Source organism: Mya arenaria, chromosome 10 (genome assembly GCF_026914265.1).
Source record: "Mya arenaria isolate MELC-2E11 chromosome 10, ASM2691426v1".
NCBI classification, from domain to species: domain Eukaryota; kingdom Metazoa; phylum Mollusca; class Bivalvia; order Myida; family Myidae; genus Mya; species Mya arenaria.
Window position 1 is genome coordinate 65,247,998 of NC_069131.1, and position 26,386 is coordinate 65,274,383.

Here is a 26,386-nt window from a genome sequence, read left to right on the forward strand (position 1 = left end):
TTGAATATGAGGACATAGAGTATAGCTGATTGTGTCCCAATTCCCCGTCCCATTCCTCAAATATGCCACACGCTCATCGAAAAAGGATTTTACCAGTATTCTCACACACCTACCCATGTAATAGATTCTTGTCTTGGCCATATGTATCACTCTGGTTTAGTTGGCATAAGATCATAACAACAACACTGACATATTACAGTGACCATGCATGGGTCTCATGAGGTGTTTCCAAACATCAATGACAGGTAATTAGTGTTTTTATATACAGTGTATTCCACTTTTTCATAAACATTACTTGCTTTACGCACACATTTCATTGCTATTTTTTTTTCCTTTTTTAAGTACTGACATTGTCCAAATGTCAATGCAGCATTTGGGGGCATTCATCACATACTGTGACAGCTGATGATATGGTATGAGATGGTTGGATTGAATGGTATTGAATGGTATGGTATGAGATGGTATGGTGTGGGATGGGACGGGACGGGACGGTTTGATGATGGAATGGGATACTATAGCATGGCATGGTTTGGTATGGTATGGTATGGTCGGATAATTTTCAAAGGATTGTTGCAGCTTATTTGTAGTCAAAATGTGGAAAGAATGGGCATGGTGTCTCCAGTTAATCTGATACACATACGATGTAAAGTTTATACACTGTACAATGTACAAATTATTAAGCATAAATAAATAAAACACATTTCACCTTTTTTATTTTATCTAATAAATTTGTGTAACTAGTTTTATTGCAACTTGTAGGAAAAAAGTTAATGCACAACAATGAAGTGGTTCATGCATTTTTTCTTGTGATGTCGACTTCAAAGACAAGAGACAGCGATTTGGCCTAGTAATTACAAAACAAAAACACGGCAAACTTCTTTTAATTTACTTACATTACTTATCTTTTTTTGTGATTTAATGCCATTTTAGACTATTTATTGAAATTTGTCGTAAACATATTTGTAACTGACATGACAAGTTTTACAGTATATACAAACATAACCACTTCTGTTTGAGAAAAATATTCACAAACACTATTTACTGTTCTAAAACAATAATATTCACAGTAAGTTATTTTAATGGTAATCTGAAACGGTCATTGAACGTTAATATTAGAATATACATAAGTACCTAAAATTCAAAGAATGCAAAATGCAAAAAATATATAAATAATGAAAAAATAAGAATACACCAATTATATAACAAAAGAATGTTTATGAACATTAAGCCATGAATATGCCTTTTAATTGCCATTGATTAATACCGTAGTATAAAGATAATTACCAGAATCATGAAATACTGCCTACTACTTGGGAACAGTTTAATGTCAATCAGTTAAGTATATTATGGTCTGCCTTGCCAATGGAAAATATTGACTCGAGGCTAAATGCTGGATTAATTGTCAGTTGTCCCAGAATATGAGAAGGTCAGTAAAAATAGCGATGTTAAATTGATAGCCACTGTTTATTACAGCAATTTGGTACTGATATTGGAACTAACTAGAAGTTTAACTCCCCCCCCCCTCCTCGGCAGTGTTAAAGGGTTAATGTTACCATGAAAAATACAGGGGCAATCACACCTGATAATTTCGGTCGACCCCGTTGGCTCGAACTCGCTTGGCTCGATTTACTTGTTGGCTCGAACTCGATTGACTGGAATTCCTAGAACTAGATGTAAAGGACGGATTTCTTCAGACTGAAGGTAAGCATTCCCACTTAGCTCGAATTTTTCGAGGCTCGAGGTTTTTTGCCGGTCCCTGGGAGTTCGACCCAATGAGGTTCGACAGTGAAAACCAATAAATGTAAATGTTTAAAGGCAAGTTTTACAAAAATGCGTCCACCACCAAGCTTACAAGCTCAGAATTACCCATAGGAGGCAGTATAAGTCAGAGATGGTAAAAATGGTTTTAGTTTAAACTTATTTATTTTACAACGATTGGGAAACAAGTTATAATAACCTTTCATTAATCACTCTCATTGGCGCGATGTAATGCGAGAGTGTGGTTTTGTCTCGTAGGGGAAACCAAAAATTGCTTTTGGATATTATCTATTATATAATGTATATTGTTTCTCAAATGTTTTTTACCATCTCTGACTGATATGCCAACTGGCTTTACCACTAGGACAGTCTGTGACCGACTATGTATGACATTGACATCACTTCAAAGAAGAACATACATCAAATGAAATACGATCAAAATATTTTACTAAATGTTGATTTAAGAATAGTGTATTATAAATATAGATATTGTAATATTTAAAAAAAAAAAAGATATATTATTTACAACCTTCAAAGACAGGATACAGCCTCTCCAGCAATACATCTGGGAAAAAATTAGAAAACTAGGAAATTTTCAAGCAGAAAACAAGGAAAAACTAAAAAACTAGGAATATTGAGACAAAACTAGGAGGTATTATCAGATAAAGTATTACCTTACTACTGCTTAGATGTCCAATTACCTAACATTTATGTGTTCAGCTGACTGTAAATTTGCTTCTGTTTGGCGTCACTTCAGCATAGTCCAACCTTAAATCACCATGAGTGAAGGCCAAACTATGTATCAGTGACACGAAACCACTACTGTCAGTAGCATAAGCAAGTCAGCTGAACATCTCTTCAAAACACAATGGAAATACAAAATTGAAACTTTCAGACATAATGCTGCAAATAAATACCTAGGAATACTAGGAGCATTTTAGAAAAAAATAGGAGCACTTTAAAAAAAAAAAACCTAGGAAAACTAGGAAAAACTAGGAATGGCTGGAGAGCTTGAAGATAGGACCATGTAACAAGTATCCTTAAATATCGTTTGGACATATTTTTTTTCAATTATGCTTTTTTTTTTATCTCTACCCGTCTTCCACTACCTTGATTTGAAATCAACTCAGCAGATTCATAATAGTATTAATCTATAAAGAAACACAATTGTCACGTCTACCATTCCGTACTTGATAAAAGATGATTAGAAAAATGTTCAACTCATGTGACATAAAATGTTCATAACAATTTTATCCCATATTTTATATTTTAAATAAAATGTTCAGAACAGTTTCATTCCATATTTGATATAATATATAAAATGTTCAGATCAATTTCATCCCATATTTTATATTAACAAATGTTCAGAAACAATCAGGAAGCTGGAGATTCAAAATGGCTGTTCAATGTCACTCATCAACACCTATACTGGGGAATCACCGACATTCCAGTTCTACACAGTTGACATCATCTTGACGAATTCTGAAAAAAATACAACCTCATGTTATTGTTGTTTTGACGACAAGAATATGATAAGTAGCATGAGGAAATCTTTGTTTTGAAAGATAACTGGAGTTCTCTTATTTCAGTAATTATAGATTCGTAAAGCAGAAAACGATGTCAATCTAAGCCTTTAGCTATAACACAACACGGAAACGGTAAAATAGACTTTATCTAGATAAAATGTAGCCAGAACATGGTAAATAGATTTCATGTAGCTACAGTGTAGCCAGTACAGTGTATCTAGAACATAGTAAATAGACTGTATGAGGCTATAGTGTAGCCAGAACATGGTAAAATGACTTTATGTAATTACGGTGTAGTCAGAACATGGCAAAATGACTTTATGTAGCTATGGTGTAGCCAGAACATGGTAAAATGACTTTATGTAATTACGGTGTAGTCAGAACATGGTAAAATGACTTTATGTAATTACGGTGTAGCCAGAACATGGTAAAATGACTTTATGTAGCTATGGTGTAGCCAGAACATGGTAAAATGACTTTATGAGGCTACAGTGTAGCCAGAACATGGTAAAATGACTTTATGTAGCTATGGTGTAGCCAGAACATGGCAAAATGACTTTATGTAGCTATGGTGTAGCCAGAACATGGTAAAATGACTTAATGTAGCTACGGTGTAGCCAGAACATGGCAAAATGACCTTATTTAGAACATGGACAAATGACTTTATATAGCTACAAAGTAGCCAGAACATGGTTAAATATGTAGCTACAACATAGCCAAAAACATAGTAAAATGATTGTATATAGGTACAATGTAGCCATTAGTAACGCTACATTGTAGCCAGAATATAGTAAAATGACTGGAAGAAGCTAAAATGTAGCCAGAGTATAGTGAAACAATGATGTGGCTATGCATTTAATGAAGACATACTATGATAAACTTAACTGGTTTAGCAATAATGTTGCAATGGTATGGTAAAGAGAATTGGTGTGTACATGTAGCTAGTGTTTAGCAAGAGGGTAGTCCGATTATGGTCAAAGGGGTAAGTGTCTCTATAATCTCCAATATGACAATTATAACTAATTATATTGTAAACCCAATGGTTCACAGCAGTTTGTATGATTATTTTCATAGGTGTCAATTCATTGAACAATGACCTTCTCTTGCCATTTGTCAATGCTGATCACTGACCCGTATGGTTGTATTGCCACTGGTCACTATTACAAGTGACGATTTCGTCACGATCCAGATCTCATCCCCATTGTCTCAGGTATGGCCACTTCCTACTTGAACAGGGTCAACCGACCAGTTGCCACTCGCCATCATAACTTATCACGTCTGGTCCAGGTTACACTCCCAGTTTCTAGACCCAACGTGAATCACACATATCTGTGTAAATGGTCAACTGTCCAGCTGCATTGGTCACTCACCATCATGGCTTGCCATCAGGCTACCAGACACATCGGCCCTCACTAAATCGGCCTCTATATGAAACGGTTACATTTTCGGCCCCTTACCAACTCGGCCCCACCCTGTAGACATTTTGGCCCCTGATTACGGAGACGTTTTGGCCGATTTGGTAAGGGGCCGATTTGTCTCGCTCCTTGCCATCCCGTGTCTGTCCATGGGACGCAACCATTGGTCAAAAGAATGGGTACTTGCCTTCACGTACGGTGTCACCTGATCACTGACGATTGGTCATTCGCAATCATCACTGACCACCCCGTGTCCACCAAAGCAATACTCAATGTGCGGACCAGACGGGAATCACGCACGTTCATGTACATGATGAAAATGAAAGGGGATTTGGGTATTTACCAGAATTTCGGTAATTCCACCGACCGTCCCTCTGATGCTTGCAACCGGTAACCCTGGCTAAAATTACTCACTTTGATGTATACGTTTGATGTATACGTTTTTCACTCATCACTATAACTGACCATTTCGTCCCTATATAGGTCACACATTTCTGACATGGTTTCCCGTGGCTCGGTACCTTTGTTAACCTTTGATAGCAATCACTCACCTACATGTATAAGTTCTCACCATCATAACTGACCATCCCGTCCTCATCCAAGCCACACTCGCAGTGGTCATTCACATGTATATAGTAAAATAAGCAGTGGTCACTCACCATCATAACTGACCATCCTGTCCCCATCCAAGTCACACTCGCAGTGGTCATTCACATGTATATACTATATAGTAAAATAAGCAGTGGTCACTCACCCTCATAACTGACCATCCTGTCCCCATCCAAGTCACACTCGCAGTGGTCATTCACATGTATATAGTAAAATAACCAGTGGTCACTTACCATCATAACTGACCATCCCGTCCCCATCCAAGTCACACTCGCAGTCGTCATTCACATGTATATAGTAAAATAACCAGTGGTCACTCACCCTCATAACTGACCATCCCGTCCCCATCCAAGTCACACTCGCAGTCGTCATTCACATGTATATAGTAAAATAACCAGTGGTCACTTACCATCATAACTGACCATCCCGTCCCCATCCAAGTCACACTCGCAGTCGTCATTCACATGTATATAGTAAAATAACCAGTGGTCACTTACCCTCATAACTGACCATCCCGTCCCCATCCAAGTCACACTCGCAGTCGTCATTCACATGTATATAGTAAAATAACCAGTGGTCACTTACCATCATAACTGACCATCCCGTGCCCATCCAAGTCACACTCACAGTCGTCATTCACATGTATATAGTAAAATAACCAGTGGTCACTCACCCTCATAACTGACCATCCCGTCCCCATCCAAGTCACACTCGCAGTCGTCATTCACATGTATATAGTAAAATAACCAGTGGTCACTCACCCTCATAACTGACCATCCCGTCCCCATCCAAGTCACACTCGCAGTCGTCATTCACATGTATATAGTAAAATAACCAGTGGTCACTTACCCTCATAACTGACCATCCCGTCCCCATCCAAGTCACACTCGCAGTCGTCATTCACATGTATATAGTAAAATAACCAGTGGTCACTCACCCTCATAACTGACCATCCCGTCCCCATCCAAGTCACACTCGCAGTCGTCATTCACATGTATATAGTAAAATAACCAGTGGTCACTCACCCTCATAACTGACCATCCCGTCCCCATCCAAGTCACACTCGCAGTCGTCATTCACATGTATATAGTAAAATAACCAGTGGTCACTCACCCTCATAACTGACCATCCCGTCCCCATCCAAGTCACACTCGCAGTCGTCATTCACATGTATATAGTAAAATAACCAGTGGTCACTTACCCTCATAACTGACCATCCCGTCCCCATCCAAGTCACACTCGCAGTCGTCATTCACATGTATATAGTAAAATAACCAGTGGTCACTCACCCTCATAACTGACCATCCCGTCCCCATCCAAGTCACACTCGCAGTCGTCATTCACATGTATATAGTAAAATAACCAGTGGTCACTTACCATCATAACTGACCATCCCGTCCCCATCCAAGTCACACTCGCAGTCGTCATTCACATGTATATAGTAAAATAACCAGTGGTCACTTACCATCATAACTGACCATCCCGTCCCCATCCAAGTCACACTCACAGTCGTCATTCACATGTATTAAGTAAAAAAAACAGTGGTCACTCACCATCATAACTGACCTAACCGTCCCCATCCAAGTCACGCTCGCAGTGGTCATTCGAACGTATATAGTAAAATAACCAGTGGTCACTCACCCTCATAACTGACCATCCCGTCCTTATCCAAGTCACACGACTGGATCATAGCTTCAATTTGTTCATCCGACAGTTTTTCGCCAAGGCTCTCCATAGCTGTCTTCAACTCGCTCGCTACATAGAAGTATTCAAGAAAAGTTATGACCAATCCATCTATTTGAATAAACCGGTACCAGGGTGAGGAACCACGTGACTTCAGAGGGGTTCTCACATGGATCACCACGGGTCACAACCGATGTAAATAAACAAGCAAGTGACGTTAATTTCTAAATAACTTTTTTGACAGAAAAAAAGAAAATATTTCTTAGCCTATAAAAGACTACTACGTATGCTCTACTTCTGCTTCTACACATGTGAAATCTTTTAGATTTGCTTGTATATAACGATGAAATTCTTGGCCAAAATTTCAGCGTTGCGTCGTTTTACAAAATTCCGTCAAGTTGAAATTTTGACCCATATGAGAACCCATCTAAAAGCACGTGATTTCTCACCCTGAGTACCAACGTTTGCCATCATTACAAATAAAAAATGAAGTAACTGGTTCTAAGTTTTGAACTGCTATATAAATAAGTGGAACACACATTAATATGCTACTGGTTTTTCAGTCAATGTCTTACGGTAAAAGCAGTGTGCATAATATATCCTCAAATTTGAGAAAAAATGACGGTAAGAGAACAATAGTTTTAATCCATGAGATCTAGTCTTTCTATGATTGGATCAGTTGCAAACACGGCCATCATTTCCTCAAACAATATTTAACCTCTCCATCTTCAGACATTTACCAACCATCTGCCACAGTCGAACCCCAATGGCTCGAACTCGCTAGGCTCGAATTCCAAGTCGGCTCGAACTAGATGTTAAGAACCGATTTCTTTATACTGCTTGGCTCGAATGGTTCGAGGCTCGAGGTATTTTCACCGGTGCCTGGAGGTTCGAGCCAATGAGGTTTGACTGTAATTTACTTACCTTGTATTTGGCCATTTCCGTCTTTATCGAAATGCTTGAAGGCGGCCCTCAGCTCTTCCTCGTCGACCTTTCTACCCATTGACTTGAGAAACTCCGAAAAATCAATTGTACCGTTGCCTGAAAAATACATATATTTGCCTGAAAAAAATATACAATTCCCTGAAAAGTATACAATTGCCTGAAAATGTAAACAATTACCTGAACGGGTATACAATTGCCTGAAAAATACATACATTTGCCTTAAAAAGTATGTAATTGCCTGAAAAGTTTACAATTGCGTGAAAAGTATACAATTGCCTGCAAGAGTATACAATTGCCTGAAAAATATACATACATTTGCCTGAAAAAGTATACAATTGCCTGAAAAGTATACAATTGCCTGAAAAATGCATGTTTTTTTCTACTATGGTGGCAAACTGGTTATAGTCGACTTTGGAATACCAATAGTATAAACGCATTGATCAGAAGATAATAAAGATAAGAAATGTGCATTTCACTATTCAACTATGGTTATTTTAGGTAAAGGTGAATGTGTTTCTCGGGTAAAGGCGATGGTAAAATTACACTTTTCACACGATTATTAGTATCTCCCATGGTCGGGATTATAGGTTCATCTTAACCCGAGCGTAGGGTGTTTTTTACAGAGTATAGGTTCAACCTAACCCGAGCGAAGGGTGTTTTTACGGAAAATAGGTTAACGAGGTTTATGAGTGTCCTCCGAACACCCTGGGCCAGGGTTGGGGTGAACCTATATTACACGAGCGGCCATGGTAGATGCGTATTTATTAACAAAATATAGAAAATGAATTTTAATGCATCGTTTACGTACGGGTACTTTTAAAATCTTTGCCCGTCGACAAGATAATGATTTCAAGCATGGTCAAATATGTTGATACATTTGTATACAGTACTTATCTGGGGTGGGAGAAATGAGTTTTATAACTAGGCACGTATATAATTGTTTAAGCTTTGTCTAAAGCAGTGTTGCCTTAAATGGTGAACATCTAATTAGTGAACATCAGATCAAATGCATTAATTGTGACATTATCTAAAATAAAGACTTAAAGACAGCTTGTTCGTTTTTCTATCAATCAAGGGCCGTAACTCAACTTTGCTTTCTGCCAGAGTTATGAAATCTGCTAAACATGTGTGTATTGCAATATTGAATACAAGTGTGTAACAAGGAATTCTTTACGTCAATTGTCCTTTAATTGTTCATGAGTAATAGCTTAAGCGTTTATGCGTGACGTGAGCGTCGACCGCGATACGCAGCCCTCACGATTACAAGCAGTATTATTTTGTATCCCTGTTTATCGCAGAGCGTACATACATTTAAACGGGAAACCAAGTCGTAAACGTAAGGTTATCGTAACTTACTTTGCCTTATCTGAACGCAATGCAGGCTTTGAAAATAACTTGACTTTGTACTTAAAATCAGTTGGCTGTATGATAGCTGCTTTGAAGTTGCGTGGGGTTCTAAAATATTTACATACTCATTCAAAAAGTCGTTTGAAATTGATGTGACTACTACGCGTAACTGACCAGTGAGGCACGAAACCAAATACCTTCGTAGCTAATGAACATAATATATTGATACTCGAGAGAAATGACTTCGATCATGGCTAGGAACTTTCATAATAATAACTCGGAACAAGGAATACTATGGTTACCAACTCTCAACTCTCAGTAGACCAGAATCCGAGGCAATTTACCTCGGTCGCGCGATAATTTGTACATCAGTTATGACTTTATGATTGATCGGTGCCTCGTATCGGTTGCAGAAATGATTATTTTCAATTACTTCGGAATTATGAGTATGAATAATTGAACAATCACTTGACATAGAGTGAGTGTTCACAATCATACTCAATAGTTAGCGAGGGGTTGGAGGAACGTGTATGGTTTTGAAGTAGCATTTGTAGGGTTTAGTCATAGAATGTCAATGTTTTTGTCGTGGAATGTCAATGTTTTTGTCGTGGTATGCCAATGGTTTTGTCGTGGTATGTCAATGGTTTTGTCATGGTATGTCAATGGTTTTGTCCTGGTATGTCAATGGTTTTGTCATGGTATGCCAATGGTTTTGTCGTGGTATGTCAATGGTTTTGTCATGGTATGTCAATGGTTTTGTCGTGGTATGCCAATGGTTTTGTCGTGGTATGTCAATGGTTTTGTCGTGGTATGTCAATTGTTTTGTCGTGGTATGTCAATGGCTTTTCCATGGAATGTCAATGGTTTTGTCATGGTATGTCAATGGTTTTGTCCTGGTATGTCAATGGTTTTGGCATGGAATGTCAATGGTTTTGTAGTGGTATGTCAATGGTTTGTCGTGGTATGTCAATTGTTTTGTCATGGTATGTCAATGGCTTTTCCATGGAATGTCAATGGTTTTGTCCTGGTATGTCAATGGTTTTATCATGGTATGCCAATGGTTTTGTCGTGGTATGTCAATGGTTTTGTCGTGGTATGTCAATGGCTTTGCCATGGAATGTCAATGGCTTTATCATGGTATGTCAATGGTTTTGTCGTGATATGTCAATGGTTTTTGTCGTGGTATGTCAATGACTTTTTCATGCCATGATAAGTAAATATTTGGTAATTATACCTTTTACAGGAGATGTTTGAGTTATTGCCTTGAAGCTCTAAATACCAACATGAGATACATAACGGTTATTGATATGTAAATCCATCATAGTGCTAGCAATACTGTTAACGTCCGTCCCCAAGCAAAAGCCTAAGTAATAGTTTCTTTAAAGTGACACTCTTATTCAAAATCAATACATACACCTGTATAACAAAACTAATTTTTAGTGATGAACCTTTAACTACTTACTAAATAATGCATTTATGGAAAGTATTAATGATCACAAGATTGTAACCTTGTATTTAATAGCTAAAAACACATAAATATTACATGATTGGTGAGTGCTAAAATATTTCCTGTGATCTTCTATCGTCTCATAAGGTAGAAATACCGTGTTTTCTGCACCTTTCTTTCAAATTGAACTCGCTATCCTTCTTAAGAACCGTAGTTTTCGACATTCAGTCATTCTTTTTGGTATATTAAACAATTGTATTAATTGAGGTAAATCGTATTTGGGAGTAAGAGTGCATTTTTAAGTGTATATTATATAAGAGTTGAGTAGTGTAACCACCCCCTACCGTTAGCATCCATCTCATTGATCATGTCCTTCAGTTCGTCTTCTGTCGGTGTCTGACCGAGTGCCTTCATCACCGCTCCGAGCTCGGTCGTCGTGATTTGGCCATCTCCGTCTTTATCGAACATGTCGAATGCCTCCCTAAATTCTATAAATAGAAAAAAGCTTAGAACTGTCCAATTTATTATTTAAATAGAAACAAACTTGGAACGATGCGCTCAATTAAATAAATAGAAACAAACTTAGAATGCTCCGCTGACTTCTGTATAGAGAGAGATAGAAACCACCATAAACATCTTGAAATAACGCCACCTTATACGATTTTATAAGACGCATGCTAAAATATTTACTGTGATCTACTTTAGTCCCATAAGGTAGAAATACCTTGTTGTATGCACATTTCTTTCAATTGTTTTCGATCCTTTTTGGAATATAAAAGCTGCACTCTCACAGAAATACCATTTTTACAACTTGTTTATGTTTTGTCTTGTAAAGAGCAATTTTTTTTAACTTAAATATAAAAATCTGCGATCTATTTTTGTCAGCAGTCTTATATAACTGGTTTCCATGGATTTTCGCAAAAATTGGCTCGGTCCATGACAAAAAAAATAAAAAGTTGCGAAAATCTATGGAAACCAGTTATATAAGACTAATGACAAAAAATTAGATCGCATTTTAAATTTTATTTCAAAAATTGATATTTTATGCATTTTTCTTAAACCGTTAGTAACGGTTAAAGCCATAAAACATTAATTTTCGAATGGAAATATGAAAATCTACGACCTGATTTTTTTTGTCTGCAATCTTATATCATTGGTTTGCAGATATTTACGCAAAAATTTTAAGACAAAAAAATAAAAAAAAGTTGTAAAAATGGTATATCTGTGAGAGTGCAGCTTTAACAGAAAATATTTTCAGAATTGTAATGGTCAGGGGAGGCCAACACGGGCTTGGGGGATTTGTACAGATTTTGTAATTAAATAACCGGGGGGAGGGGGAAGGGGAGAAGAGAACGTAATGTGGTGCGACTTTTAACAAAGCTCTCTAAAGTTAATGGACTTTGGGGCCAGGGCATAAAACAACGTTGTGAACGAAAATTGGGGCGACTTTTTCACAGAAGAACTATTCAATGGTCCGGGGAGACCAGAACATTAATACCAAGGCTGTGAACGTATTAAGTAATATACGGTACTGTGAACGTATTAAGTAATATACGGTACCTTTTATCTGTTCCTCCGTAAGGTGATCACATTGGGCTGTCTGAAAAATAATGAAGGGAAATATATAATTACATTATAATTCCTTCGTGAATTGTAGGCCTTAAAGGGACACTCTCACTTAGATTATACTGGCAACGAATTTTAAAACGTTTATGAACAAACATCAAACAGCTTCTGGAAACATATTCGGCATTGGAACATGCTTTTTTACAATTTGGTTCTATCTAATACTGTTTAAAGCTGCACTCTCACAGATATACATTTTTACAACATTTTTATTTTTTGTCTTGGAAAGAGCAGTTTTTTGCATAAATATGTGTAAACCAATGATATAAGATTGCTGACCAAAAATCAGATCGTAGATTTTCATATTTCCGTTTGAAAATTAATGTTTTATGGCCTAAACCGTTACTAGCGGTGTAAGAAAAATGCATAAAACATTATTTTTTTAACTTAAATATAAAAATATGCGGTCTTATTTTTTGTCAGCAGTCTTACATGACTGGTTTCCATGGACGTTCGCAAAACTTGGCTCGTTCCAAGACGAAAAAGTTATCAAAACGTTCAATCTGTGAGAGTGCAGCTCTAACATGAAAATAAAGTATCTAATTCTTTTTATAGGTTTTCCGATGTGGGGAGTTACAAATATTTGTTAAATATAACAATGAGTCATCAAAGAAAATAACGCTTGTAGCTATCATTAAACTACTTATCCAAGCAATAAATTAATAGGTAATATAGAATAGAACAGAAATTTTATTCAGACTTGTACAATGTACATCGTCTTCATATACATACAATTTTTTATATATATAGTGTCAACGTGTATATATAACATGTAATGGTAAATGGTTAATACATATATGCTGTTTCAATTTTTTATAAAACAACAGTGAAGATACTATTTGTAGTAAAAATTGGAGGCTGAACTTTAATAACATTTATCTTTCAACATTTAACAAATTATTTCTAATAACAAGAGCGTCATTAATATACAATGCTAGTTTACTCAGTAGTTTAACATCGGACTAACATGGACATATAAATATACAATGAAATTCATCCTCATGTGATCTTCAAAATATACACATTAAATGATCTGAATATTCTTTTTTATATGAATTTGTAGACACTGGCCATAGCCTTTAGGATATTTTGTAAATAATTCTTGAATCTTGAATCTGTGTTGTATGATACTTGTATGTTAGTAGAACAGGACACTAATTCAGCCCTACTGCATCGTTACCATTATGGTGCGTAGGTGTATGTGAACTTTATACACACTACATGTATGTTTAAACATTAAAGCTGCACAGTCACAGATCGACAGTTTTTACATTTTTTAGTTTTTGTCTCAGAATCAGCTGATTTTGGTATCAATGCCTTCAATTCAGTCATATAAGAAAACTCACAATAGAACATATATTATCTCGATTGTTTGAGAAACTTCAATTTGTATTAAGGCGTAAGTAACGCTTTTAGCAATAAAACACCAATTCATGAACGTAAATTTGAAAAACTTTGATCTGATCTTTGTCAGCAGACTTATTTTATTGGTTTCCAGACATTTACGCAAAATTTGGTTCATTTCAAGACAAAAAAAAATATTTAAAAAAATGTGAAAACGGTCAATCTGCGTGAGTGCAGCTTTATCGTTTTATCAGGTCTGACATCAGAAGAAAAGAACAACTGGTGTGAAATGTGAAGAAAATCAGATAATGCTTTCTTAAATGATAAAAACATTAGCGAAATTTCCATCAATGTATTAGTAATACATGTTTGAAAATGAGACAAAAATCGCCATTTTGCTTAAAACGTAGGTGACGTCATTGATAATTGACTTGTTTTCGGCTTCGATTTTCAACATTCTGTTCAAATGAGTAATTAACAATTGTTGTTTGAAGTTTGTTCAAAAATATAAACAAAATAACTAGACTTCAATAACGTTTTAAAAGTCCTTGCTAACATAAAACTTCTGGACGAGTGCCTATAACTTCAATATTTACAATTGCTTTAGGTGAAAACATGTAGTTGATAAATATATCTTAAACTTAAACCTAATCAACTTCTCATCCCCTTGAGTTTGACAGGTGAGTGAAATACAACAAGGTGTTTCATGTTTCCTTAATGCATGGATGCTGTCTGGATGTTTGATTGTTTCAATTACTCATGGGGTTCAGGTCAGTTTCATATTAATACATGTGAGTTTTTTAAAGCTGCACTCTCACAGATTGATTGTTTTGACAACTTTTCTTTATTTTTGTCTTGGGAAGAGCCAACAATACCACAATATCTGGAAATCAGTGATATAAGACAGGTGACAAAAGATCAAATCGCAATTTTGAATTTTTACGTTCGAAAATTGAAGTTTTGCGGCTAAAGGCGTTACTAACGCTATAAGAAAATAATGTTTATTCGGCATTAAACATAAATTTTCGAACGTAAATATGAAATACTGCGATCTGATCCTTAATTAGCAGTCTTATATCACTGATTCTCAGACATTTACGCAAAGATTAGCTCATTCTAAGACAAAATAAATCTGTGAGAGTGCAGCTTTAAAGAATCATGAAACTCTTCCTTTGGTACGCTTTATTTACGGGATTTTAAGAGGGGTAATCGGGACTCAGGGTGGTACTCGGTACGCAACAAACAAAACCCTAAAAAGTTTGCATCTTCGGGTACAAATACCCTTAAAATTTGCACCACTTGTTTTCGGTATGAAAATGAAGGAGTGTTCTGTACGCAATGGAGTGTGGGTTTAACACATTATTGCTGATCGTTCAAAAGAATGAATATTTAATGGACTGAAATAAAAAAAAATATAATGTGACAAAAACTTGATGATATGCGTGTTGAATAGGTTATAACAACCAAAATGTGCAGTAAATAGAATGCATTCAACTCGCTTTGGCGACGAAACTCCTCTAAGATAAACATGATTATCTTTTGTATTAGTTTTTTCTCAAAAAAGTATGTTTTCAGCGTGAACTAAATTCAGAATGGGTATTACACCCCTGATAAGATGCATTGAATACAAAAGCTTGGTTAAACACCCTAAGAAATGCTTATACGATAACAGGAAAAAACAATTTCTCTCTCTTTCCCCTTCTTCGTATCTTGAAAGTTTGCAAAAAAATAACATTATATATATTCAGATTTCCTCATAGCTGTTTTATCCAAATTAGCATAGATAAATAATAGCTTGTTATTGGGAGTATATCTGAACTGTATATATAATGTTCACTCGTCGTCACTAATGTACAGATACTTGACATACATGTATAAAATATGACACAGCTAATGCTTAATAAACAGTGAGTGTTTGAAGTGGTTTAATAATGGATGCAGAGTCAACAACCCTTTATAACCTATGACTAATGGAAAATAAGAGTTTATATACAAAGTATAATTTAAATGAATACTTCGAATATAATGTAAACTTTTAAAAAAATGTCCAAAGCATGTTGCATACTGCACACTTTACAAGTATTGAACATCAAACAAGAAAAAAAGGATAAAAGATAATAAACTGACACATCATTTTATGAAACAAGGCATACATGTGATTATCCAATACTAATTACATGCATATACACACATTTACAAAGTTGTAAACATACCATTTTAGCAATATTATCCCTAATAAATCCGGAAGACACGAATTGTATAAAATGTATAAAGCAATTGAAAACCACGTTTATTTATAAACCAAATAAGCGTGTCATCTATTGGTCGTATGTATACAGTTCGTCTCCAGTTTGAGGCTGTGCTATGGTTACCGAATAATGCTATATCTTCCTGTAAACCTCAGTGGAAATTATGACGAAAGTCTCATATATCATACAATGAATTCGATATATCAGAATTCTTTATGACCTTATGATTTATACATGTAGTGTTATTGCTTGTTTATATCGAAGACACTCAAACACGGACAATTTTGTACATCGGCGTAGCTCCAATAGGCACGGTAGGCCCGGGCCTACACTTCGTTTCCAAAAATGAAAAATACAAAACGTCCAAATCTGCTATAAAAGCTGAAAGGTAAGGGGGGTGACAGCTGATGCCTACTTTATATTCAATTTAACTCTCAAGGTTAACTAGGTATATTTTTTCTTAAAATTTAGTGCCTTTTTTTTTGAAGACAGTCGAACCGTTTAACAATTAGATTCGATAATATTTATACAGCAACCGGCAAGCGTATAATTTCAATGAGCGTCTGTTTCACTCGGCTTTACAAGTATAAGTTGCGAAGCGGGAGTATATTTTGAAAGCCATTCAACATGTTTCCCCCTTACCCCGATCCTGGAGATTCCGATGGATCGTGGAATGATGAATTCAAACTTTTATCACAGATGTGGGAGTTAGGCAGTGTTTTCAAATTTCCATCGAGGTACGTGTGGGAGACAGAAAGGAAAAAAAATCTGTTTGTGTTCGTTTTGTTTCCAAGGTAGAGGAGAGGCATGTCGTTCGTGAACAGTCTTTAGGGTTTGTCACTTGCAAGTCAATAAAGGGAGTATATTTTGCACAAGGCATACTCGAATATCTGTAAGGCACCGGCTTAGATATTTTGAAGATTCGGGGCCAGTGCTATGATGGCGCAAGAAACATGGCGGACAAGTACTATGGTGTTCAGGCGCTCATCCGTGAATGATTACCACTTGCTAACTACATCCATTGTAAGTCGCTTTGCCTAAACCTGTCATTTGTCCAAATTTCCAAACTTCCATGCGTCAGGACCACGATGTCTACAGTGTAGGATATCGCATTTGCGTTTGACTATTCTGCAAAACGCCTCACAGCATTTGCAGATGAACTGGCAGAAGACGTTGCTACAAAGCAAGCGATGGAAAGCTGATAAAAGTTTAAGACCTTGTGTGAAACAAGTTGGATGAGCAGGGCAGATGCGCTTCGTACATTCAAGAATGCCTACCGCGTTGTCGACAATGCGCTCGAAGATCTTCAGGAAAATGGTGACGTCAAATCCCGCGATCACCTCAACGCTTTACTGTAGTTCCAGTTTATTGTGACAACAGAGCACATTTTGAGCAATCGAGTAGGTTTTACAGCAGAACTTAGCGGTAATAGTTTGTGCTTATTACTACATGCGACTTCAGTTACCAATTGAACAAAAATGGGAAAAAACACAGCAAAAACATAGATAATAACTTCAAAAATTTGAAAATTCTCAGAACAAAACGTGTTGCATCTAGAGACTTATGTATGATATTTTATAATTAAAAGTAAATCATCAGTTAAAAAGTATCTGTCTGCTTTCTGTTATTTTGCATACACGATGAAACAGTGAATTTATGCATGAACATAATATATACATATCTCATATACATCTAGGTGGACATGGATCTGTTGGAGGCAATCGAGCAAACGCAGATGGTCATGCAGATATATCGAGCTGAGAGGGTTGACCCCCTTGTATGGATTGCCCTTTATCAGGAAGCTGTGACTTTAGCTAACGAGTTCCATGTACATGTGTAAACATATAACCTGTATTTGCAATCCGCCCGCTCAATCGGTAGAGCGTTGGACTGTGAATCGGACAACCCGGGTTAGATTCCCAGGCGGACCAGGTCACTTATGTTGTGATTTGTTATGAAATCCTTTCTACGACCATTCGCACTGTACCACTGCCCCTGGCATGTACAGAAGTTGTCAGTTCCCTGCAAATGTGAAGGCACCTAGTACTGGTTAACCGCCTGATAGCCTGCCCAGGATAGGTGTGCGGTGGTTGAACTGTCACTCTTGGACCCTTCAATGTGCTCACGCCGGGACCCGGAGTATAAACTACTAACACCACCACCTGTGTTTGCATGTTGATTTTATGTGGTTGCCAATAAATACATGCATTGATCCACTGGTGCATTTAGCAAATCGTCTTAACGCAATAATTTACAATTCAACGGAACACAAATAAATGATATAAAACGTTTTTGTAACAGTTCGAAATGCATCGAGATCCGTATTCAGATATACGAGGTAAACTTCTATTAGGTATTTTGCATTCTTCTACCTAGAACAGTTTAATCGATTCGGCTGTCTTTTAATATCGATTGAATGTTTTATTTTTGTTTTACCTAGATTGACCCAGCAGTGCCAAGACAAGCAGCAAGAGAGAGAAAAAGGGTGAACTATGATGTACAGGACCCCGGTCGGTATTGGACGGTTTCACTCTTCTACGTTGACCACCTGCTTCAAGAAATGGATACTTGTATCCTAAAGAATGAAGAGCACTTCCAGGCTCAGTGTTTAAATCCGACCAAATTTGAAGGTCTCCAGCCGGCCAATGTGGACAGGATCTACGAAGCATATGAACCGGACATGCCCAAGACTCGGCAAGAGTTCAGCGAGGAAGTAAGAAGGTGGAATCTGCGATGACAGCTGAAAGATACAAAGCCTTCGACACTGCTGGCGACACTCAACAAGACATCGGAGGCAGCTTATCCCTGCATATACATTATACTGCAAATACTGCTGACCATGCCTGCCACATCCGCCTCATGTGAGCGCTCCTTCAGTTCCATGAGGCGTATCAAGACATACCTTTGTTCTACAATGACCGGCGAGAGGCTATCCTCACTTATCGTCCTCCATATTCATCGCGATGTTGCGATAGACATAAATAAAATCATAAACACATTTGCTTCAGTCAAATGCATGAACTTGGATTTCATTTAAAGACACTCGATATACCAACTGGACACGCTTTTTTAACCATTCAGCATTACAAACATATTTTCTATTTTGAAGCTTTTTTGACAAGTTAGCATCAACCTTTGTATTTCAGTTCTGTTTTTGTAAATCATACGTAAGACAAAACTGAAACTATTTTGAAGACTAAAAAGGCTCCAGATATACGCCAAATCGCACCATATCGGATCTATAGTTTAAAAAACTCTAGGGGGGGGGGCCCAAACCCCCCTACCACGTGGGCCTATACTTCTAAATAGGCCCAGCTACGCCCCTGTTGTATATATGTAAATATATATAAGCAATCTTGTCGTTTTCACAACTGAATGAATATCGGCGAAAATGACATTAAATTAAACAATTAATCACCCGCGGGCTAAATTGACAAGGCCATCGTTTTATGCACAATATTTACCATAAATGTGGTTAAGATGTAATGTATTATTTTGATCAAATGATAAATGGTAATACAATAAACAATTGTGGGTTCGATTCCCACCAGAGGTACTTTTTCATGGCCTCTGGAAAGGACACAGTGCTGTTGTCTTTCCAGGAAACGGATTTAAGGGTAATCTTATCAGCTTTCGTCACAATCGAGCTAAAACAAGTATACAATATACTAATAATAGACTGAATGCCCTTGTAATTCTCCGATTCAAATTCACGTGATCTATATAGCATGTAGCTAGCACCAACTGTCCCCTTCTTTAAGGACATTATTAGGTTTTTAGAGGCGATTTTCTACTATTAAATGTGTGCGTTTTTGAGTTAATTCACTGAATTACTTCAATTTTGTTTCACGGCTATTGTGGACTTCGTTATTTGAAAAAAAAATCCTTTAATACAAACCTCTGATTGAAAATATGCGAACGGTTTTAAATGTAAATTGTATTTACCATCTTCTGAAAGTTAATTCACTTCTTCTCATAGAAATTGGAGTTTTTCTTCGTTTGTGTAATATTATAGTTTTATTTGTTCTTTAATTGTTTTCGATCGAAAATAAGTAAGTATTATATACTAGTTTACTCTATCGTTCTTGTTTGGCATATTCCTATATAGGTTATCTTTAAACCCGTCAGTACTAAAACTGTACACAGAAGTACAACCTATTTTTTCTGAGTGTCTATAGAAATAATATATATATATACGATCAGGACCCATGAAACGGTTGTATACGAATCAGTGCTCTAGAAAGTACTGTAAACAAAATTAGTGTTCTTGGATGTATTGTATAGGAAATCAGTTTAATTTGAAATACTTTAAAAGATAGCAGTTTCCCTTGAAGTGATGTATATATGAAATCAGTATAGATGGAACTACTGTAAATGAAATATCAGAATCCATGTAAGTACTGTATACAAAATCAGTGCTTTGAAAACTTCAGTATATGAAATCATTGTCCTGAGAACTACTATATATGTATAAGAATTCAATGTTGATGGAGGTACTGTGTATGAACCCATTGTCCTGGGAAGTACCGTGAATGCAATCAGTGTCCGGGGAAGTACTGTGTATGTAATCAGTGTCCTGGGAAGTACTGTGTATGCAATCAGTGTCCTGGGAAGTACCGTGTATGCAATCAGTGTCCTGGGAAATACTGTGTATGAAACCATTGTCCTGGGAAGTACCGTGTATGCAATCAGTGTCCTGGAAAGTACCGTGCGTATGAAATCAGTGTCCTGGGAATTACTTTGTATGATATCAATGTCCTTGGAGGTATTGTGTATGAAATCAGTGTCCTTGGAAGTACTGTGTATGAAATCAGTGCCTTCGGAAGTACTGTGTAAGAAATCATTGTCCCGGGAATTATTGTGTATGAAATCAGTGTACTGGGAAGTACTGTGTATGAAATCAGTGTACTGGGAAGTACTGTGCATGGTATCAGTGTCCTTGGAAGTATTGTGTATGATAATTTATCAGTGTCCTGGGAAGTATTGTGTATGAAACCAGTGTCCTGGGAAGAACTGTGTATACAATCAGTGTCCCGAGGTGTATTGTGTATGAAATCAGTGTCCTTGGAAGAACTGTGTATGAAATCAGTGTCCCGAGGTGTATTGTGTAAGAAATCAGTGTCCTGGGAAAAATGTATATGATATTAGTTTCAAGGAAAGTACTGTGTATGAAATCAATGTCCGTGGAAGTACTGTGTATGATTTCAGTTTCCTGGGAAGTATTGTGTATGACGCCATTGTCCCGGGAAGTACAGTGTATAAAATCAGTGTCATGGGAAGTACTGTGTATGAAATCAATATCCAGGGAAGAACTGTGTATGCAATTTGTGTTCCGGGAAGTACTCTGTATGAAATCAGTGTCCTAAGATGTATTGTGTATGAAATCAGTGTCCTTAGATGTATTGTGTATGAAATCAGTGTCGTAGAAAATATTGTGTATGAAATCAGTGTTTCGGGAAGTACTGTGTATGAAATCAGTGTCATGGGAAGTACTGTGTATGAAATCAGTATTCCGGGAAGTACTGTGTATGAAATCAGTATCCGGGGAAGTACTGTCTATGAAATCAGTGTCCCGGGAAGTACTGTGTATGAAATCAGTGTCCTGGGAAGTACTGTGTATGAAATCAGTGTCCAGGGAAGTACTGTGTATGAAATCAGTGTCCTGGGACGTACTTTGTATGAAATCAGTGTCCCGGGAAGTACTTTGTATAAAATCAGTGTCCCGGGAAGTACTGTGTATGAAATCAGTGTCCCGGGAAGTACTGTGTATGAAATGATTGTGCCGGGAAGTACTTTGTATGAAATCATTGTCCCGGGAAGTACTATGTATGAAATCAGTGTCATGGGAATTACTGTGTATAAAATCAGTGTCATGGGAAGTAATGTGAATGCAATCAACGTCCCGGGAAGTACTGCGTATAAAATAAGTATCCCGGGAAGCACTGTGTATGAAATCAGTGTTGCGGGAAGTATTATGTATGAAATAAGTGTCCAGGGAAGTACTGTGTATGAAATCAGTGTCCAGGGAAGTACTGTGTATGAAATCAGTGTCATGGGAAGTACTATGTATGAAATCAGTGTCATGGGAAGTACTGTGTATGAAATCAGTGTCCAGGGAAGTACTGTGTATGAAATCAGTGTTCAGGGAAGTACTGTGTATGAAATCAGGGTCCAGGGAAGTACTGTGTATGAAATCAGTGTCATGGGAAGTACTATGTATGAAATCAGTGTCATGGGAAGTACTGTGTATGAAATCAATGATCCGGGAAGTACTGTGTATGAAATCAGTGTCCCGGGAAGCACTGTGTATGAAATCAGTGTTGCGGGAAGTACTGTGTATGAAATCAGTGTCCAGGGAAGTACTGTGTATGAAATCAGTGTCCAGGGAAGTACTGTGTATGAAATCAGTGTCCAGGGAAGTACTGTGTATGAAATCAGTGTCATTGGAAGTACTATGTATGAAATCAGTGTCATGGGAAGTACTGTGTATGAAATCAATGATCCGGGAAGTACTATGTATGAAATAAGTATCCCGGGAAGCACTGTGTATGAAATCAGTGTTGCGGGAAGTACTATGTATGAAATAAGTGTCCAGGGAAGTACTGTGTATGAAATCATTGTCCCGGGAAGTACTGCGTATGAAATCAGTGTCATGGGAAATACTGTGAATGAAATCAGTGTCATGGGAAGTACTCTGTATGAAATCAATGATCCGGGAAGTACTGTGTATGAAATCAATGTTCCGGGAAGTAATGTGTATGAAATCAGTGACCCGGGAAGTACTGTGTATGAACTCAGTGTCCCGGGAAATACTGTGCATGAAATCAGTGTCCCGGGAAGTATTCAGTGTTTCGGGAAGTACTGTGTTGAAATCAGTGTCCCGGAATGTACAGTGTATGAAATAAGTGTTCCGGGAAGTACTGTGTATGAAATCAGTGTCCAGGGAATACGATTTAAGAATGCTTTGAATGATCCATATTGCTGCCTCCAGTTTTCATTATTTATCTTTTGCATGCTGTTTTACTGCGGTAAAACCGGCAATATATAAAGATTGTTTTCCACTGAATAACGTGCTCTTTCAAACAAATTACTTTAACAGACATAAGGACATAATGGGCCGATTGTTGCGGACTTTGTTTAAGTTGATAACATTTGATATGGCAGCGTTGCTAACTTTTAAAGGTAAAACAGTTTATTATGTGCTGATATACAGATCTAAGTTAAACAAACTGAACTTCTGTCTCGATATTTGTGAAAAGTAATGAAATTCACGTGTGTGTCCATGAATCTTTCAGTGAACCAAATGATGTCAATGTTAACAACGACTCTGTTAACAAGACTGTTAACTTTTTAAGGAAAACTACAACGGTTCAGAACAATCGGCACGTAGTCTGCAAGAAACCTTCAGAAAGTGACAGATCATATTATGATATTATTTTGTAATGCACCAGTCAATTGTAACCACGGCTCCCCCAGGTCCGGGGAATAGCGGGGACTTTGACTTTTGGTCTAGTCCAGCCCGGGTAAAAACCTCGCCCTGCGGGGACGAGCTGCTGGTTAAATCCCCGCCAAATGCCCCCGCACCCCAGGGACCATAGGTAAGGACCATTCCCCGCTATTTTGGGCGCGAAGACAAAACCACCGCATTCACCCGGCACTGCGGGGCCACCTGGAAGGTAAAAACACAGCCCATTCCCCCGGCTATACCCGGTTTACCGCCGGACCTGGTGGGACGTGGTTACAATTGACTGGTGCATAACATCAAATTAACTTAGTTCAAAGGGAGATAACTCCAACGTAATATTGACGACAAATACAAGAGTTATTTCATCTTTGCACTGATACTGACCGATGGCTGTTATCTCAATGACTCAGTCATTTGATTACATGTTCTGGATAGTTGACAGAAACCTAAGCCATATAATACATGTCTGATAGCTATATTGACCAGCGGTCAGTTTGACCTGAGCGCGACCTAAATAACCACTGCCCTCTTGTGTATTTAGTTTCATTCAAACAAATGCCAATTCTAACTCCTATCCATAATTCTTAAGTAGATATTTATTCAAGTTTTACGAGACAACTTAGTTAACACAATTAGTAACTAAGAGATCTTACATTATTTATCAGTATTGTAACTATATACATGTATAACTTTATATATAGTAGCTGGTGCAAGTAACATTAAACGTTAAAATGTTTAAGAATAATTGTTTTTACGATATACATTTATTTTCAATGGCTTTATTAGAAAATACTTTGATTATTGACTGACAAACTTTTCAGTATGTAGGCATACCCAAACCCTAATGTACAATGGTAAAATAGTTGACGCTGCGAAGGCATACTAACTTACCGTTTGTGCTATAAGATGGTACACTGATTGTTCACGCAACGAAGTCATACCGACACGTCTTTGTTGGAATTGTTGACTTTACGAAGGCAGATTAACAAACATTTTGCACAATCGTTGATTATACGTAGGCATACAATAACCGTTTTTGCAATGGCACAAACTAACAAGCATTTAGTACAAAGGTACAATTGTTAGCTATACGAAGGCATACGTACAAGTACACCGTGCAATGGTACAATTGTTGACTCTACGAAGGCATACACACAAGTACACCGTGCAATGGTACAATTGTTGACTATACGAAGGCATACATACAAGTACACCGTGCAATGGTACAATTGTTGACTCTACGAAGGCATACATACAAGTACACCGTGCAATGGTACAATTGTTGAGTCTACGAAGGCATACGTACAAGTACATCGTGCAATGGTACAATTGTTGACTCTACGAAGGCATACATACAAGTACATCGTGCAATGGTACAATTGTTGACTCTACGAAGGCATACATACAAGTACATCGTGCAATGGTACAATTGTTGACTATACGAAGGCATACATACAAGTACATCGTACAATGGTACAAGTGTTGACTATACGAAGGCATACATACAAGTACACCGTGCAATGGTACAATTGTTGACTCTACGAAGGCATACATACAAGTACACCGTGCAATGGTACAATTGTTGACTATACGAAGGCAAACACACAAGTACACCGTGCAATGGTACAATTGTTGACTATACGAAGGCATACATACAAGTACACCGTGCAATGGTACAATTGTAGACTCTACGAAGGCATACATACAAGTACATCGTGCAATGGTACAATTGTTGACTCTACGAAAGCATACATACAAGTACATCGTGCAATGGTACAATTGTTGACTATACGAAGGCATACATACAAGTACATCATACAATGGTACAATTGTTGACTATACGAAGGCATACATACAAGTACACCGTGCAATGGTACAATTGTTGACTCTACGAAGGCATACATACAAGTACATCGTGCAATGGTACAATTGTTGACTATACGAAGACATACATACAAGTACACCATGCAATGGTACAATTGTTGACTATACGAAGACATGCATACAAGCATTGTGTGCAATGGTACAATTGTTGACTATACGAAGGCATACATACAAGTACATCGTGCAATGGTACAATTGTTGACTATACGAAGGCATTCATACAAGTACACCGTGCAATGGTACAATTGTTGACTATACGAAGGCATACATACAAGTACACCGTGCAATGGTAAAATTGTTGACTATACGAAGGCATACATACAAGTACACCGTGCAATGGTACAATTGTTGACTATACGAAGGCTTACATACAAGTACATCGTGCAATGGTACAATTGTTGACTATACGAAGGCATACATACAAGTACATCGTGCAATGGTACAATTGTTGACTATACGAAGACAAACATACAAGTACACCATGCAATGGTACAATTGTTGACTATACGAAGACATACATACAAGCATTGTGTGCAATGGTACAATTGTTGACTATACGAAGGCATACATACAAGTACATCGTGCAATGGTACAATTGTTGACTCTACGAAGGCATTCATACAAGTACACCGTGCAATGGTACAATTGTTGACTATACGAAGGCATACATACAAGTACACCGTGCAATGGTACAATTGTTGACTATACGAAGGCATGCATACAAGTACACCGTGCAATGGTACAATTGTTGACTCTACGAAGGCTTACATACAAGTACATCGTGCGATGGTACAATTGTTGACTATACGAAGGCATACATACAAGTACACCGTGCAATGGTACAGTTGTTGACTCTACGAAGGCATACCATTGTTGACTATACGAAGGCATACCTACAAGCACTGTGTACAATGGTACAATTGTTGACTCTACGAAGGCATACATACAAGCACTGTGTACAATGGTACAATTGTTGACTCTACGAAGGCATACCTACAAGCACTGTGTGCGATGGTACAATTGTTGACTCTACGAAGGCATACCTACAAGCATTGTGGTCAATGGTACAATTGTTGACTCTACGAAGG

The 26,386-nt window shown here is 37.4% G+C and overlaps 1 protein-coding gene across 1 annotated transcript; it reads right to left on the reverse strand.

Moving 5' to 3' along the window:
* Positions 1-696: 696 nt before the first annotated feature.
* On the reverse strand, positions 697-16,086 carry LOC128206525 (calmodulin-A-like). The gene is made up of 6 exons (XM_052909065.1): positions 15,914-16,086; positions 12,291-12,330; positions 11,075-11,218; positions 7,916-8,032; positions 6,950-7,063; positions 697-3,240 (listed from the first exon to the last, which is right to left on the reverse strand). Exons 1-6 carry the CDS (start codon positions 15,914-15,916, stop codon positions 3,212-3,214), a joined length of 447 nt encoding a protein of 148 aa, XP_052765025.1. The 5' UTR covers positions 15,917-16,086; the 3' UTR covers positions 697-3,211.
* Positions 16,087-26,386: the final 10,300 nt, after the last annotated feature.

Bases quoted from the DNA above. Each gene is read 5' to 3' on its own strand.
- LOC128206525 (XM_052909065.1), bottom strand. The intron at 8,033-11,074 runs GTAGGGGGTGGT...TGTATTTTTCAG, and splicing joins CAATGAGATGGATGCTAACG to GCAACGGTACAATTGATTTT. The intron at 3,241-6,949 runs GTGAGTGACCAC...TATTTTTTTCAG, and splicing joins CGGGATGGTCAGTTATGAGG to AATTCGTCAAGATGATGTCA.